This window comes from Leptodactylus fuscus, chromosome 7 (genome assembly GCF_031893055.1).
Source record: "Leptodactylus fuscus isolate aLepFus1 chromosome 7, aLepFus1.hap2, whole genome shotgun sequence".
Taxonomy (NCBI): domain Eukaryota; kingdom Metazoa; phylum Chordata; class Amphibia; order Anura; family Leptodactylidae; genus Leptodactylus; species Leptodactylus fuscus.
This window is the reverse complement of record NC_134271.1, coordinates 74822440-74837919: the sequence shown is the minus strand read 5'-3', so window position 1 is coordinate 74837919 and position 15480 is coordinate 74822440. Positions and strand designations below refer to the sequence as shown.

General features: G+C 41.5%; 1 protein-coding gene across 1 annotated transcript; it reads left to right on the top strand.

Annotated features, from left to right (window-relative positions):
* Positions 1-3390: 3390 nt before the first annotated feature.
* Positions 3391-14791, top strand: MAP1LC3B (microtubule associated protein 1 light chain 3 beta). The gene is made up of 4 exons (XM_075282167.1): positions 3391-3535; positions 9949-10004; positions 12558-12664; positions 13538-14791. Exons 1-4 carry the CDS (start codon positions 3496-3498, stop codon positions 13707-13709), a joined length of 375 nt encoding a protein of 124 aa, XP_075138268.1. The 5' UTR covers positions 3391-3495; the 3' UTR covers positions 13710-14791.
* The last annotated feature ends 689 nt before the right edge of the window (positions 14792-15480 follow it).

Here is a 15480-nt window from a genome sequence, read left to right as displayed (position 1 = left end):
CGGCCATGAGCAGGAGCCCGGATCAGTAAATAAATAGGGCCCTTTACTTGCTGAAGTTACTCCAGCAGATAACGGCCTATTTAAAAAAAAAAATAACACAGCGATAGCGGCTGTCACCAGACCCCTATGGCAGATCCTACTGCTGCTACCCCGGTAGTTACGCCCCTGTACACAGGCTTTTGGACACTCTGCCTCACAGCCACCACACAGCGCTACACCATGTTCACATACAGACGGAAGCATAAAAAGAAAAAAAAAAATGAACAGAATACAGAACTTTATTGGGCAACCCGCCTATGGATGAAGTTGCTATATTGTCTAGTGATGACATGTGACGGTGTTTTCTGACATTTCACTGTACAACACCTCAGAAAGCTGCTGCTGCTGCTTCCTTATTCTAGGTTCACAGGCCCTTCAAAAAAGTCATTTTGTCAAACATAAGGGATCTCCATAAGAGCTGCTGCTGGAGTAAATACCCCATATCAGAAGGGAAACAAATAATCAGGCAAAACTGGGGTACAAAAAGCTATTGTATTTGGTGCCCTTTTTATGTTTCTGTTTCTATCTACGTACCAGCTTGTGAAGTAATGTGTTCCCTGAGAAAGAAATCTGAGAATCTAGATTATGTATGTATGTATGTATGTATGTATGTATGTCTGGGTGTATGTACAAGCAGGCACCTCTGTAAATCTCCTGTGTATCTGAGGGTGTAACAAGATTGAATTATAGTCTGGTCAGTGACTACAATTAGCATGTGAGATGAATGGGTCAATATTAGGCAGGAAATGTCCTTACTGTTTACATATCTCAGACTTGTCAGCTATTGTGCTAATCATGGCAGACAATAGTCCTAGAACTTGCCCCCCAGGGGCCCATCTACATGTGTACACCTACACCCACAACACAGGGCACCAACTCACCTAATCTAATCTGTGGTATACTGTTTGTACACCACAATCTCTAAGACTATCCCTTATGATACTGTATCCTAAGCCTATCATATGTCATACCATCTTTTTGAACCACTGTCTGCTAAATTGCTATATCTAAACTATATGTACAATATTTGTGATACTGGAACTGCCTCAATCTCCTCTCGTTTTGGCATGAAGTTCGTGGAGTAGTTAGGGAAGTTACTGGGGTGATAATAGAGAATGACCCAGCCCCCCTCCTACTCTCAATCTTGTCTCACATCTCAATCTTGTCTCACAAGGTATGTTGATAGCGACCAGATCAGTCATCCTCCATCACTAGTTGCAGCGCTTAGACCAGATGACAATGTGGCAACTCTTGTCCCAATGTCTTCTATTACTCCCCTAATTTCAGGCCCTCTTTTATACTCGTTCTCCTAGGACCTCTGTCCCGCCGTAATGCTCTCTCCTTTCCCCTACTTTATATACCTTACATTGGTCATACTGTTTTACTGTTATTGTTATATATGTTATACATCACGTTTTCTCCTTGATGACCAATAGCCACATCCTTGGCTTAGCCTGTTTTAGTAGGAGATACAGGGGGATAAGTGTGAGCGTAAGTGTCCATTCATAAGGCAGAATATGTTGCTGCTTAGCAGCAGTCACCACCCTGATTCTGCCTCCCATTGCTTGCATGCAGGGTTCCTCTATCCGCTTGAGAAGTCGGACATCTTCACTTGCGGACAGGGAAAGACGGGCACGGAGTGCAAAAGAACGCACCCGATTACCATTGAAATGAATGACAGGTGTCACGGACACAGCTAGTGTCCGCTCCTAGTGTCCGTGACAGATTTTGAGCGGACACTAGGAGCGGACACTACCTGTCGGACACCGACGGTAGTGTGAACGCTCTCTTAGAGACAGAAATTGGAGGAGGACTCTCAAAAAAATAAGCTTCCAGGTCAATTGTGCCGTGGATTCCGCATGTGATTCAGCTGCAGAGCCTGCGATGCGAGACTCCCCAATGATTAGACCCATTCATCTCCAATGGGAAGCTGGAAAATGAAGAGAAATTTTAGGACAATGTCCACCCGAAGTTCCTCTCTATTTTCAGCGATGTGGTTGTAACTTAAAGGGGCTCTATCACTTAATTTCAGCAATATGCGATAGACATATTGCTGAATAGCCTTTAAAAAGGCTATTCCGGCCCTGCCACAAATTTAATAAACAACCCCCCCCCCCCCCCCGTTTTTAAGTTTAACCTAAAAAACTTATACTTACCATGCACAATGGGCGTTACGTGCACTCTTCCACGTCATCCGTTGTTGACGCCCTCCTCTGGCTTCTTCTCCGTGAGACATCCTCCTTCTTTTGCGATGTTCCTAATCTCACTACACAAAAATGGCGCCGGAGCGTGCACAGTAGCAATGCTGTTGAACCACTGCATGTAGGCCTACCACTGCATCTAGCCCACACCTATGTGTTGTACTGTCTGCTGAGTCACCGTCTCTAAACTTATCATGTTAGAGTCTGCCATTAACGTTACACCTTGTATATTATATCAGGGGCTCCATTTCAAGCTTTTCTTTTTTACCATGAGTAACAAATGAAGATTAGCAATTCTCTAACAAATGGGTATTATGGTCACCTCTGCATTTTTAGATCTGCTACCATGTGATTACACATTTCGTTCCCATGTACCATATTCTGTCTATAGGAGCCATGTGAATATATTTCTCGTGCCTATGTATCATATTCCGTCTATAAGAGCCATTGGTTACACTTTTCATGCCCATGTATCATATTCCGTCTACAGGAGCCATGTGATTACACTTTTCATGCCCATGTATCAAATTCTGTCTATAGGAGCCATGTGATTACACTTTTCGTGCCCATGTATCATATTCCGTCTTTAGGAGCCATGTGATAGGTGTGAACCTAGCCATAGCAGCAATAGGGATTGTAAACACTGTGAAGAGCTACTGAGGGTGCTGTAATGGCTGCCATATTGCTTGTCAATCAGTTTTCTTAAAGGAGTTTCCGGGATAACTGGAAAAAGTCATTTCCAGTGATGGATGCATTGGTTGACTGAACTCATGCCGGAGGGTACAGGGGGTGCACCGCCTTAATGGATGAAAGGGGTAGATATCTTTTCTTTTTTAATTTTCCACAATCCCAGCCTCCAGTTATTTTTTCAAATATTATGGAAAACCCCTTTAAGAAGATACAGGTGCTGGATATCTGGCCTGCAGGGCTGACACTCTTATACAGCACATTCTCACTGTATTATAAGCCTGGCATGCTGAGCACTAGTTATTCTGTCCTAAGACTTTGTCATCGTCTGGTCACGTCCACGTTGCAGGTGGAATGTTATTTAGTTCTTCTCACGTGACCGACAGCTCTTGCCACACTCAACATGGAGGCGGGAGGCTGCCGTGTGACGTATGCACTGACGTCAGCACCCAGTGTTTTGTTTTGCATGGTATAGGCAGGCTCCGCAGACTGCACACCAGAGGAGGAGGCAACAAGACGCGGACAGCAACTTGGATTTAGGCTTTCGGTTCTTACCAGATATACAGAGATGCCGTCAGAGAAGACCTTCAAGCAGAGGAGGACACTTGGTAAGTTGATGGAACCCTTTAAATAGGGGAGGTGGCTGTAGGAGCCGATGTATAGGGCCACATGCCATATGGACGGTTGGGTTATGTCCAGGGTGCTGAAATAGTTAATAAAGGATAGTCTTGTAGGGCGTAGAATCCCTGTTCTGGCAGATAGGGTTATTTTATCATCTCTGCTATATTTCTGTGTGGTTGTGTAGCTGATACTTGTTACTGTATACCTGTCCGTGGGCGGAGATATAACTATATATATATATATACTGTAGAAGTGACAATAGGTAAGATGGTGGGCTGTACATGATGGGGTCATCCTTTCTTTCTTACTTGGTATTACATACATAACCTCTGGTCTCAGGCTACCTGCTATATGCAGCCTTGTAGGTGGGGCCAGGCTGATGAAATAGTTAATATCTACTGTACAGCGTATACTGTACGCTGTCATAGAGTCTGTCTTCTGGTAGTAGAAGAGTTAATGCCTCCCATTTCCTGCTCTTACATCTGGCCAGGCTACACGGTGTAATTCCTTCATATCTCCTGAACATGTATCTGGGTGCTGCAGCTTGTCAGCTCATTTCCATCTTAATGACCCTAAAACAGTTGGAGATCAGAAGTGGGGAGGGGGATGTATAGGCCAGGCCACAGCCAGCCTGAGCCCTGCATTATAACGACAGTAGTGGAATTAAAGGGCAAGTGGAGGGGGGGGGGGGTCAGTATGAAATCATCTGTACTGGAGAGGAGGACTGCAGGGACGTGGGGGTGGTCCCTGCGTAATACACAAGACAGTAGCGTCTGTCCTTCCCTATATTACAGCCCATCAATACCCCTGTAACATTCCCATAACCAGATCCTTGGGGCTAACGTCACTGTTCAGGAAAGAGGGTGACTGCAGCTACAATAGTACAACACAAGTCATTGTGGGTAACAAGATCAGGATTGGCACCAGTACTGTTCGGTATTTTCTAGGTCAGTCCCTGGTGTGCAGGATTTAGGCTGGGCTGCTTTCTGGCTGGCTAATGCTCTTTGTGTGTCCTTATATGTTCTCAGTTGTTGATGACTATGACCCCCAGTAACAAGACCCCAGAGAAGCCCCCACCTTCCACTTAGGAATACGATCTGTCCTGTGGAGTGTGGTGTCTGGTTTTTCTGTTTACAAGTCACATCACCCTCCTCCCCTTGTGTATGATATGCTTACAGTAGATACTGTATGTACTGCATCAGGTTGGGCCTGTGGTCGGTGGTGGGCTGAATTATCAGCTGTTGCACTGTGCTGTGGATGAAGTCATCACTGCAGGGTTCTTTGTCGCCCAATACACCACAACTTGCTGTTTACAGGCCACACGCAGGAAGCCAGCTTCTCAGTGTCACTCTGTCATATTTGGCTATACTCCATGGTGTGAAGGCTGAAGCGGCTGTGGGTTTAATAGGGGCAAACACTGATGCTGGCAGCTCAGCCCCATTCAGGAAAAATGATGCATTTACTGCAGAAGACAAAGGACGCAGTGTACAAGGCATGTTTCCCAATTAGCCGCCTCCTTGTAACAGGGAAATTATCCTTGTCCATCAGCCATAGTAATTACATAACAACTGGTCTGGGTAATCGCAGGCGGGCCAGGAGAGGGTCACAGGCCGAACTTCATCTCCTTTATACATGATAAGACTATTACTGCCTGCAATATTTAAAGGGGACTTTGCTCTTCTGTAAGCAGTTGTTTTTCCACTTCACCCCTGGATTCCATTTTCAATTTGGCTCAATTCTGACAAGAACCATATTAATGTATCATATGGATAAACAGAGTCATGTGTGATAATACAGTACTTACTCTTAAAGGGAATTTATAGCTAGGACAGCTTCCCTTCCGTATAATGTTTTTTATAACTAATTTCGCTGAGACTACAAGGTCTCCCCCAAAATGGCAATTACAGTGGAAGAGGAAGTGTCACTTAGGAAGAATATTAAGAGCTGCTACAAAGTGTCATGTGACTCTACTGGAATCTGCTGATTGGCTGACGATTCATACATGGGAAGGGCAAATCTGATAAATAGGCGGCCGGACACTTAGGAGGGTGTTCAGTGGGTAGAGAATTAGGGGCTTGTCCTGGTGACTAGTGTAATAAGACTGAGCAATATTGATCACATTGAGACTGTTTGTGATGGATCTGGCCAGTCTAGTGCCATGGAGTGAAACTGCACTTACTAAATTGCTTTGTGGCCTTTGACCTCACATGTGATTCCAGGTTCTGCAGTCTGTGGCCTAGTGATAATTACCGTAGCTCACATATCATAGGGCACATGTCCTTGTGTAGCCGAGTATTAAGGTCACGTGTTAATTCCTACACGTATACCTATAGAGGAGCCATTGTAATAGGGGAGGGGTGCCTAAACACCTCATTGATAATAGACATTCACTGCTCTAAGATGGTGTGTGAGGTGTAATATATATATATATATATATATATATATATATATATAGAGCTGATAACTCAATTATTTATTCTTTCTTTATTTTTTTATTTTATTCTTTACTATTTAGAATAAATTTCCTTTCTTCAAAGTCAACTATGTATGCCATCACTCGGTTTAATGGGTTCAGTCTGTAAAGAAAGAATAAATAATTGAGTTATCAGTTGCTAAATTGTGTATACATTTATTTTGGGACACCCTATATATTAACCATGTGATGTCAGATGCCAACATTTTCCAGCCAGATTTATCATATAGAAAGTGAAAGCTAGCACCATTACGCAGCAGAATTTCCTCCTCCTGCCCTCAGGTGTGTCTACTCTAACCTTGTATACCACATGCAGTACTTAATACTCCTTCTAAAGGCAGAATGAACTATATTACATTATGCTTAGTTCACACATCAGTATGCCATCCATCCTCTGTTTGAACTCAGTTTGAGACTAAAAACCTGAATGATGCACATACTGATTGTATACTGACACCTTTTTATGCTGATAGCAAATGCTGTCCTCCCCTAGAGGACAGATAAGGGGATTAAAAGTAGAAAATTGCAAACAGAGCAGAGATAAGGACATATATAAATGTCCTTATCTCTACTCTGTCCTTACAATTGTCCTTACAATTTTCTACTTTTAATCCCCTTATCTGTCCAGACAGACAGCGTTTGCTATCAGCATAAGAAGGTGTCAGTATACAATCAGTATGTGCATCAGTCCATTTTAAAGTCTCCAACTGAATTCAAACGGAGGGATGGCATACTGATGTGTGAACCAAGTCTTAAGGGGCGTTCACACTACCGTCAGTGTCTGACAGGTAGTGTCCGCTCCTAGTGTCCGTTCAAAATCTCGCACGGACATTAGGAGCGGACACTTGCTGTGTCCGTGACACTTGTCATTCATTTAAATGGCGATGGGGTGCGTTCTTTTGCACTCCGTGCCTGTCCTTTACTATCCGCTTGTAAAGATGTCCGACTTTTCAAGCGGACAGAAAAACCCGACATTTCTGTTTTTCTTTGTGGACTTGCTCTTATTATACCTATACAGAAACCGCCATTGTTGCTGCAGGTATATTTGACAAGCTGTGATTTTCAGAAAATGTGGGTGATTTTTTGGAAAACACAGTTTTTCCCCCTTTTTCTGTCAGAATCCCATTCACTTTGCGTTTTCGTAGGGCTTCAGTCTAAAGTTAATTAACTCTACATTGCTTAAACTGACAGACTCCCTTTGAATGAACTTTCAGTATGAGGGCCAGGGCAGAGGTTTGTCCTGAAAGGCACCACAAAAAAACCACCCAATGTCAGTAATCACTCTAGGTCTTCAGCTGCTTTTAACCTATGCATTGCATAATCCACTACCAGTATGTGTAGTGTTTCTCCAGCCTAAAGGAATTTTCCAGGATTTAGATATTGATGACTGAAGTTGTTCATACATATTAGACATTATTTAACCAGATTTAAGGTAAAAATATTGCAGACAACTGTTCTTGGTGGCAAACGATTGATTGCCAAAAAATTTTGTTGAAATTTTTGGCCATCAGTCAGCTTATAAAACAGTTTGGCAAATGATTATGCTAATTTTCACAGACTTGGAGCATTTTTTTCTAAACTGTCCCTCTTTGGTCAGTCATATTGTCTGTGGATCATTCACACAAAACTATCGTACCATTGGAGCACGTTGCTGCGTCATGGAGACTGTTTTGTATGGCTAGCCTTATCCTTAGGATAGGTTTGTATCTGATTGGTGGGGTCTGATGGCTGATATCAAGAATTGATGTTGCTGGAACTAACACAATTGCCCAGATTTGCTAATATTTAGACAGCATAAACTAAAACAGGCATGCTGAAAATATACCAGATTTATTACAGTGACTTATGCTGGATGATAAAGCTGTTGCATCTTTAGACTGTCTAGTCTACATATATACCACCTTTTTGTTGGCTTACTTTGAGCCAGGATTTTTTGACATAATTCTGGAACATTTAAGCTGCACCTCCTTTTAAGGGAATCTTCAACCACATGTTTAGCAAGCTATTTTTTTTTTTTTTAGCCCAAACTAGATGCATCACCCTGCACCACATTTTTCCAAAGCTCTGCCATGTTTATGCCAGTATCTAATCATAATCACAATTAGTAAATGTGGACCAGTGTATGCAGACAGGAGCATATACTGTATAATGGGAGTTTCTGCTTATTGCAGCTCTTCTCGCATACTTTAAACATGGAGATACAATGTAAAAATGATCCTTAAAAGTTGCAGAATTCAATTGATCCCTTCCTGCACCGTAATACCACTTAGAGGAATTGAACAGTTCCAGCAAACCATTGCCAGTTTTGGAAGCATTATACAGCCAGCACCCACCTCTCACTGGCAGATAAACTATTAAAATATTTACCGGTAATTGCTTATGCCAGAAATGATATTTTCTAGTCATCACCTAGAAAACAAGGTGAACAGTCATCAGTAACCTAAAACTTTCCCCCACACAATAGTCCTCACAGAGCTCCTTCAATGAAAAGTGATAAAGGTTCAGAATATGGAAACACATTTTTTTTTCAAGGTTTCATTTTGTAAAATTACCGTAATAGAAAATTAGAATTGTAGTTTTGTTAATAAAGTCCAGTCCAAAACATTAAGAAAAGCGAATATAGAACCATATGTACCCCAAAATGCTGCCATCCAAAAATACTTGTCCCAGAAAAAACAAGCTCTCCTGTATTGATTGAGAAGCAAAATAAAACTGAAAATCATTACGTTATATATCCCTAGACTGGATGCGACTAGTCAGCGGCTCCACACAATGACATTGACCATTGTGAAGTAGTAATAGGCTGGTGTGCATTTTACTGCGGTTGAGCCATTCTCTTCCCTCATACACTGTAATTGCTGTATAGATGATGACAAAGACCTCAAGGGAATCCTAACATGCTGTAAAGAAGGTTAAAGTGCCTTAGTGCTAATGGAAGAGGCAAGTTGTGCCAGAGCATCGCCGCCAGTAATGTCTGCAGAGACCGGGAATATTACACACAGTGAGCCTTTATTTCATATGAGCTTGGGCAGGTTGGGCTTAGCTTTTTAGGGCCATTCGCTCTGCTAGATTCATCTTCTTATACACCCGTTTTCTGCATAAATGATGCCTGAAATCTATATCAGCTATGATATCAGCTATGATATAGATTTCAGTTAAGTGCACAGCCCACCAGATAATGTGGCCGCTATATGACAAGGCCTGCCTCTTATCCTAAATTTGTCTATTCTTCTGCAGCGTTGGGTTCATGAAGACCAGTATATAAATTATTCAGTTTCAAGATCTCTGCTTGCTGCAACTGAATGGAAACATTCAATAATGTTATAGTCATAAATAATTGGTAGATCTATGCTTTTAAAAATAGATGGATCTAAGAAATCTTCCCCATCCATTATACTACTTAATGTTCTAGTATTACAAGTTACCATCGGTATAAGGGCAGTCTACATGCAGGGCAATGAAATATGCAAGGAGAAAAATGTCCACATTCTGTTACCTCTGCTTAGCTTTATAAGGGTCAATGCACACAAAGTTTTTAGGCGTTGATTTTGATCCTGAATCAGCCTCAAAATCAGCCTTGAAAAAAAAGCTTCCCAATAGAGTATTGGGAGGCTGATTTTGAGGCGGATTCAGCATAAAAAAAACTCTGTGTGCACTGACCCTTATTAGGTGGCAACATTATGTGTAATGCATGGAGAGAGGTGGCAGATACAAGGCAGGTAACTTGAGGACGCTGGGTCTCACCTGTTACTGCACCTGTTACTATGTGACATCTGAACTCTATGACCGAGGTGGGGGTGCGGGAGTGTAAATCACGTCTCTATCCCATAATCTCCTAAGTGAATAAGGCTGTACCGCTGGTAAACTTTGAAAATGATTGACCTTTGTATGCATGGTCTGACTGTTTTTTTTCTCTCTTCTACTTAGAGCAAAGAGTAGAAGATGTACGAGTGATCAGAGAGCAACATCCAACCAAAATCCCGGTAAGTGATTTCCACAGATCCCTTCTGCGATCAAACATGAAAATCTCCATTAGTATACAGAAAGTAATGTTGCTGTACAGTGCAATACGCTGTAATGTTTTTGTACAGAGCCAGTAAACTGCAAGATCTGGAGAGAACCATTTCAAAACAGTTAAAACATAATAACATTTATAGCTTTCACATCTTCCTTATAAAACTATAGAGAAGCAGAAGATGTGTCACTGGATAACAAACAATTGAGAGTAATCTAGTGTTCCCTGTTATCAGCCCTTCCCTTCTGAGACTGCTTGTACTGTGAGAGGAAGTGAAGAGACCTCCCTGCCCCCAGGATTGCAAAACCTCCAAAGACATGTACTTTCTATGTGATGGATATCAACCACTCTATAAAACTGCTGCATTTTGTCAGGCAGACAGTGCGGTCAGTGGCCCTTTAAGCGCACGATGTGCAGCATCTCACAAACCCCTTCTTAGGGCTCCATCATCCACAGCTAGAGAAAAAAGGAGGGGGCACAGGAAAGGACTTATACAGAGCCAGCGGAGCCTGGGGAGATCACGTTTCATTCCTCTCCAGATGGCTTTTCCTCCAGCAATCCACCCAGTCATATGACTGCTTTATGCAACGCTGGATATACTTAACATTTACTTCTCCAGTTATTGGCCCATTCCTCAGCAACGTCATTGTTCCATTTGCATTACTGAACAGAGTAGATTGCAGATAGTGAACATTTCCACAAATAGCTCAACAGTCGGCAATTTACAGGGCTAATTCCTCCTCAATCAGAAGTAATAAGTATTAATCAGTATTGCGCTGTGTAGCACAGGCTATGGCAGTGACAGTCTGAACTTGGTGGGGAGTTCACAAGGTGTGCTACTGCTCCTCATTGCTCAGTCTAGGACTGCATTCACACTTTTTTGTTGTTGTTGTCAAACCCATTAAAAAACACTGGGAAAACCACAAGCTGATTTTTATAGGACACGTGCTTTTCCTTTTTAGTTAGTAACTAAGCTAAAAGACAAGCCACACCTTTAAAAAAAAAAAAAAAAACATGTTTTTACATGCATTTGTTCCAAAGTGCTTTTAATGCATTTAAAAAAAAAAAGAACCCCCCCCCCCCCCCAAAAAAAAATAAAATAAAAAAAATAATAAATAAATAAATCAAAACATGTTAGTAGTGTCCAAAAGGATTGGCTCTTTTAGTGTTCAGAAAAAGACATGGCAATACATGTGATGGTTGTGCTACCCACATGATGGGTCCTTCTTTCTTTTATTGGCTACATAAGAAGCCACTGTGACAAAACATCCAAACACTTTAAGGGTGCATTCACACTGAGTAAACGCTAGCTTATTTTGTAGAGTAAAATTACACTTGTAAATTTTGCTATCCCATTGACTTCAATGATATATTTTTACAAGTGTAAAAATACGCCAGTAAAAAATACGCCTGTAAAAATACGCCTGTAAAATATCATTGAAGTCAATGGGATAGCAAAATTTACAAGTGTAATTTTACTCTACAAAATAAGCTAGCGTTTACTCAGTGTGAATGCACCCTAAGGCCGGGGCCCGACAGGCCGGAAACACAGTGGGAAAAATCTCGGTGTTATACAGTACTTGCAAAAGATTCGCATGAATCCCATCCCCACTTTGTGGAAAAAATTGCAGCATGGACACGCTGCGATTTCCAAAACCGTTGCAGTTTTGAAAATCGCAGCATGTCAATTATATCTACGGAAATGCCTTATCCTCAAAACAGAACCAAAGACTGTTAGGGTTCTTTCACACAGAGTTTCTTGGCGAGGATTTTGTCGAGGAAAAAATACGCTTCAGGAATTAGGAAATGATTTTTTCCTCCAGCACAGTGTATGGACCTTGAAAAAAACTTTAGCGGAAAATGGAACCCATTGAAATCAATGGGAGGCTTTTTTTCAGCGCTGAAATTCCACACCAAATTCCTCACCATTTTCCTCCATGTGAATGGACCCTTAGGCGCTGAACCTTAGTGCGCTGAATTCAGCAGAGACGCTGCGGGAAAAATCGCGTCGTTTTATAGTGCAAGCAAAGGGGATTGGATTCATGCGAATCCTATACCCACTTTGCGGAAGAAATCGCAGCGTGGACACGCTGTCAATTATTTCTACGGAAACACCGGCAGCTTTCCCATAGATATAATTGTAACAGAAAGTCCGCAGAGGAAAACTCTGCAAAGTTTCTGTTGAAAGCGCTGCGGAAAGAACCGCAGTGCGTTCACACCGCGGTTCTTTCCGCAGCACTTTAGCTCTGTGATTACGGCCCGTGGGGCCTTAGCCTAAGGAAGCCTTTTTTCCCCGCTAGCAGAAAAAGAAAATCGCTAGCAGGAAAAAAGCTAGCAGAACCCATAGAACTCTATGGGGAGGCTTTTTTTCCACGTGGATTCTTACACTGATTCAGCACCAAAATACTCTGTGTGAATGGACCCTAACGGCAGTCACACAGGTAGGTACGGTATGAAGGTCTTTGTATAGAAAACTCTTCTCCTAAAATATACTGATGTGCTCTTTCATCCTTTTCCACAGGTGATTATTGAGAGGTACAAGGGGGAGAAGCAGCTGCCAGTGCTGGATAAAACCAAATTCCTTGTCCCGGATCACGTTAATATGAGTGAACTTATCAAAATTATCCGGTAAGATACATCTCTGCGCACACCCATAATATCAGACTAGGATTTTGCTAATCCTATTTAATTCCAGTGCTATAAATTCTTTTCTCAGTAATGTGTTTTGGCTGTATCGGTGCAGTAATGTATTATATCATATATGTCATCACAGCATAGAAGGTATAAAACTAAAGATAGGTGACAAAGTGGGTACTGTGGCGCATCTTTGACGTACAGCCCTCTCCTTTTTGCCAAGCAGGCTCCCCATTCACCTTTCTGTACTTCGCTCACCACTTTCTGCGAATATGGGTGAATCAGGATGACGACACCTCAGCCAGACATATTTATTATAACACTCCAGAAAAGGGCAGTGAGTCATATAGAAAATCTACGCCAGTTCCTGACTGGTGTAAATTTCCATTCTGGCACATGGGAATGCGCCTGATGTATTAGGAACCTAGAACCTCTTGATAATGAAGGCGTGCCACGTGCCAGTCTTTGAAACTGACAGAGCCATAAGACCAGTCTTAATAATTTCCCCCCAGTGTCTTCCTGCAGGGAGGTGTTAAGCAAATATTATTACAAATACTGTACTATACTATGTAAGTCTGTATTAGTAGAAAATTAATTACGCTTGAAATCTGGGGCAGTAGAAGACTATCTACTATGTTAGTGACTAAGGGTTGGTTCACACTAGCGTTTGGGTGCGGTTTCACTGCGGAGAGCATAAAATGCTCACCGGCGCTCACGGCTGGACTCGCCCTGACAGGTTTCGGAAACCTGAAAACGGAGTTCAGGCGCTGTGGTGTGAATCCAGCATCAAAAAGATTGCTCTATTCTTACTACGGTGATCCAAATCTTGTATGGGTTGTGACTTTGCTCTTTTTCATGATATTGCAGGAGACGTCTACAACTGAATGCCAACCAAGCTTTCTTCCTTCTTGTGAATGGCCACAGTATGGTGAGCGTATCCACGCCTATTTCTGAGGTTTATGAGCGGGAAAAAGATGAGGATGGATTTCTCTACATGGTCTATGCATCACAGGAGACGTTCGGGATGAAAACTGCATAAATTCACCATGGCTGCATCCATTGTTTTAATTTTTATTTTATTTAAAAAAGAAAAAAAATCCCTCGGAGTCCTGTGGTAAAAGTGTAGCAAACTGCAGGTCTTCTCCGAATAGATCCATATGAATTCTTGCTACCCATAAAATCATATTCAATTTTAGTATGCCTCTGGATAACTGCGTAGAATTAAAAATATATCATTTAAAGCTAGAGAAGGCCTGATTTATACTCTGTGTAATGTGGTCATTTCCTCTACCCTACCCAAAGGAGATCTGTAGCTTGGATACTCAGATGAGGAGGTGCACCTCAGAGTCAGGCTGTCTCTGTAAAGGGTTGAACATTTTACTTCATTTTATTGACCTGTAATTTGTTTTTATGATGTAACCTATCCTCGGGGGCCATCAGTATATCTGTACAGACACTTTACATTGTCTGCAGCATGTCATCTCCTAGATTAACTTTCAGTGAAACCTTTTTTTTGTGCTGTCTTTGTTTGATGCAGGTGGAGCAGACTGCGGTGCTTCAACTTGTATTTGTAATTATGTAAATTATCCACAGTCCTGATTGTCAATGTAACAGCTCAATATTGCACTCTTATGATATGGAATATTGCAAATGAAAGGATCAACATCTCTGGAAAAGAAATGATCTTGTGTAGAAGGCATGTGCTGGCAGTGGCATGTTTATATGTACATTTTTCATCTTACATAGTTAGACAAGTGATCCTTTAATATAGTACTTCATCCCAATGAAAAGAGATTGGATAAGTACTAATGGGCAGAACATATCAAACACCAGTACGTTGTGGAAGGTCAACCAACAGGTGATAGGTGACCCAACATTCAACCAATGCTCTCACCTACAAACTTATTAAGCAATATCATGGCTTCTGCATTGTGCAGAAGAGAATGAGATTCAGATAACCTTACGCACGTATTTCACTTTATGTTTGACATAGCCTTAAGAATTCTGGACATAACCTAGATTTTCTGATTTCATATTCAATAACTACTTTTTTTCTTTTTTTTTTTAGTTTTGCTTTCTGTTATTTTAATGTTTTCTTGTATAAATAAAGCTTTTTTTTTTTTTAAATATATGTGAATTAGTTGGATTCTGTTTGGTTAGTGTTTTCTTTATTGTGGTTTATGTTAATATTGTTACACATGATAAACTTGGCACGTTATATAAAGCTAATATTTTTACACCATTTGCTAGGATTTGGTCCTGAGGTGGAGCAGCCGTCATGGGACCACCTATCTGACAGCGTAATTATCATATTGGGTGCTGAAACCAACTGCACTAATTGCTCACGTATGGTGAGGACTAGAGATTAAATTCCATCTGCCCTGGAATACTTTATCATATTGAGTCATGACAACCCCAAAAACGTACTCCAGAATCTTTTTTTTCTCCCATGTGTTGCTAGGCTAGCATACATAGTATACTGTATTTGGTTAGAGTCCCGAGAAACCCCTTTCTGAAACTCCTCCCTTAGATGTCAGCACATGGATGCATAAAAGGACCTCTCATACAGAAGCATAACAATACAATCATAGAAATCTATGGGGCTCCATATTGCTGCTAGTGGAGAAGGGAGATCCCATACTGTGGCACACAGACAGTCTATGGTCTCACATACAGGATTCTTAAGCTCTGTTTACCATCTGATTGCATCCATTCACATCTTAGGTTGCTGACTGTGGTCTGCTTTTACCTTCCTCTGATCTAATCAGAACTTGTAACTTTTCATAATGCTCCCAGAATAACATAACACT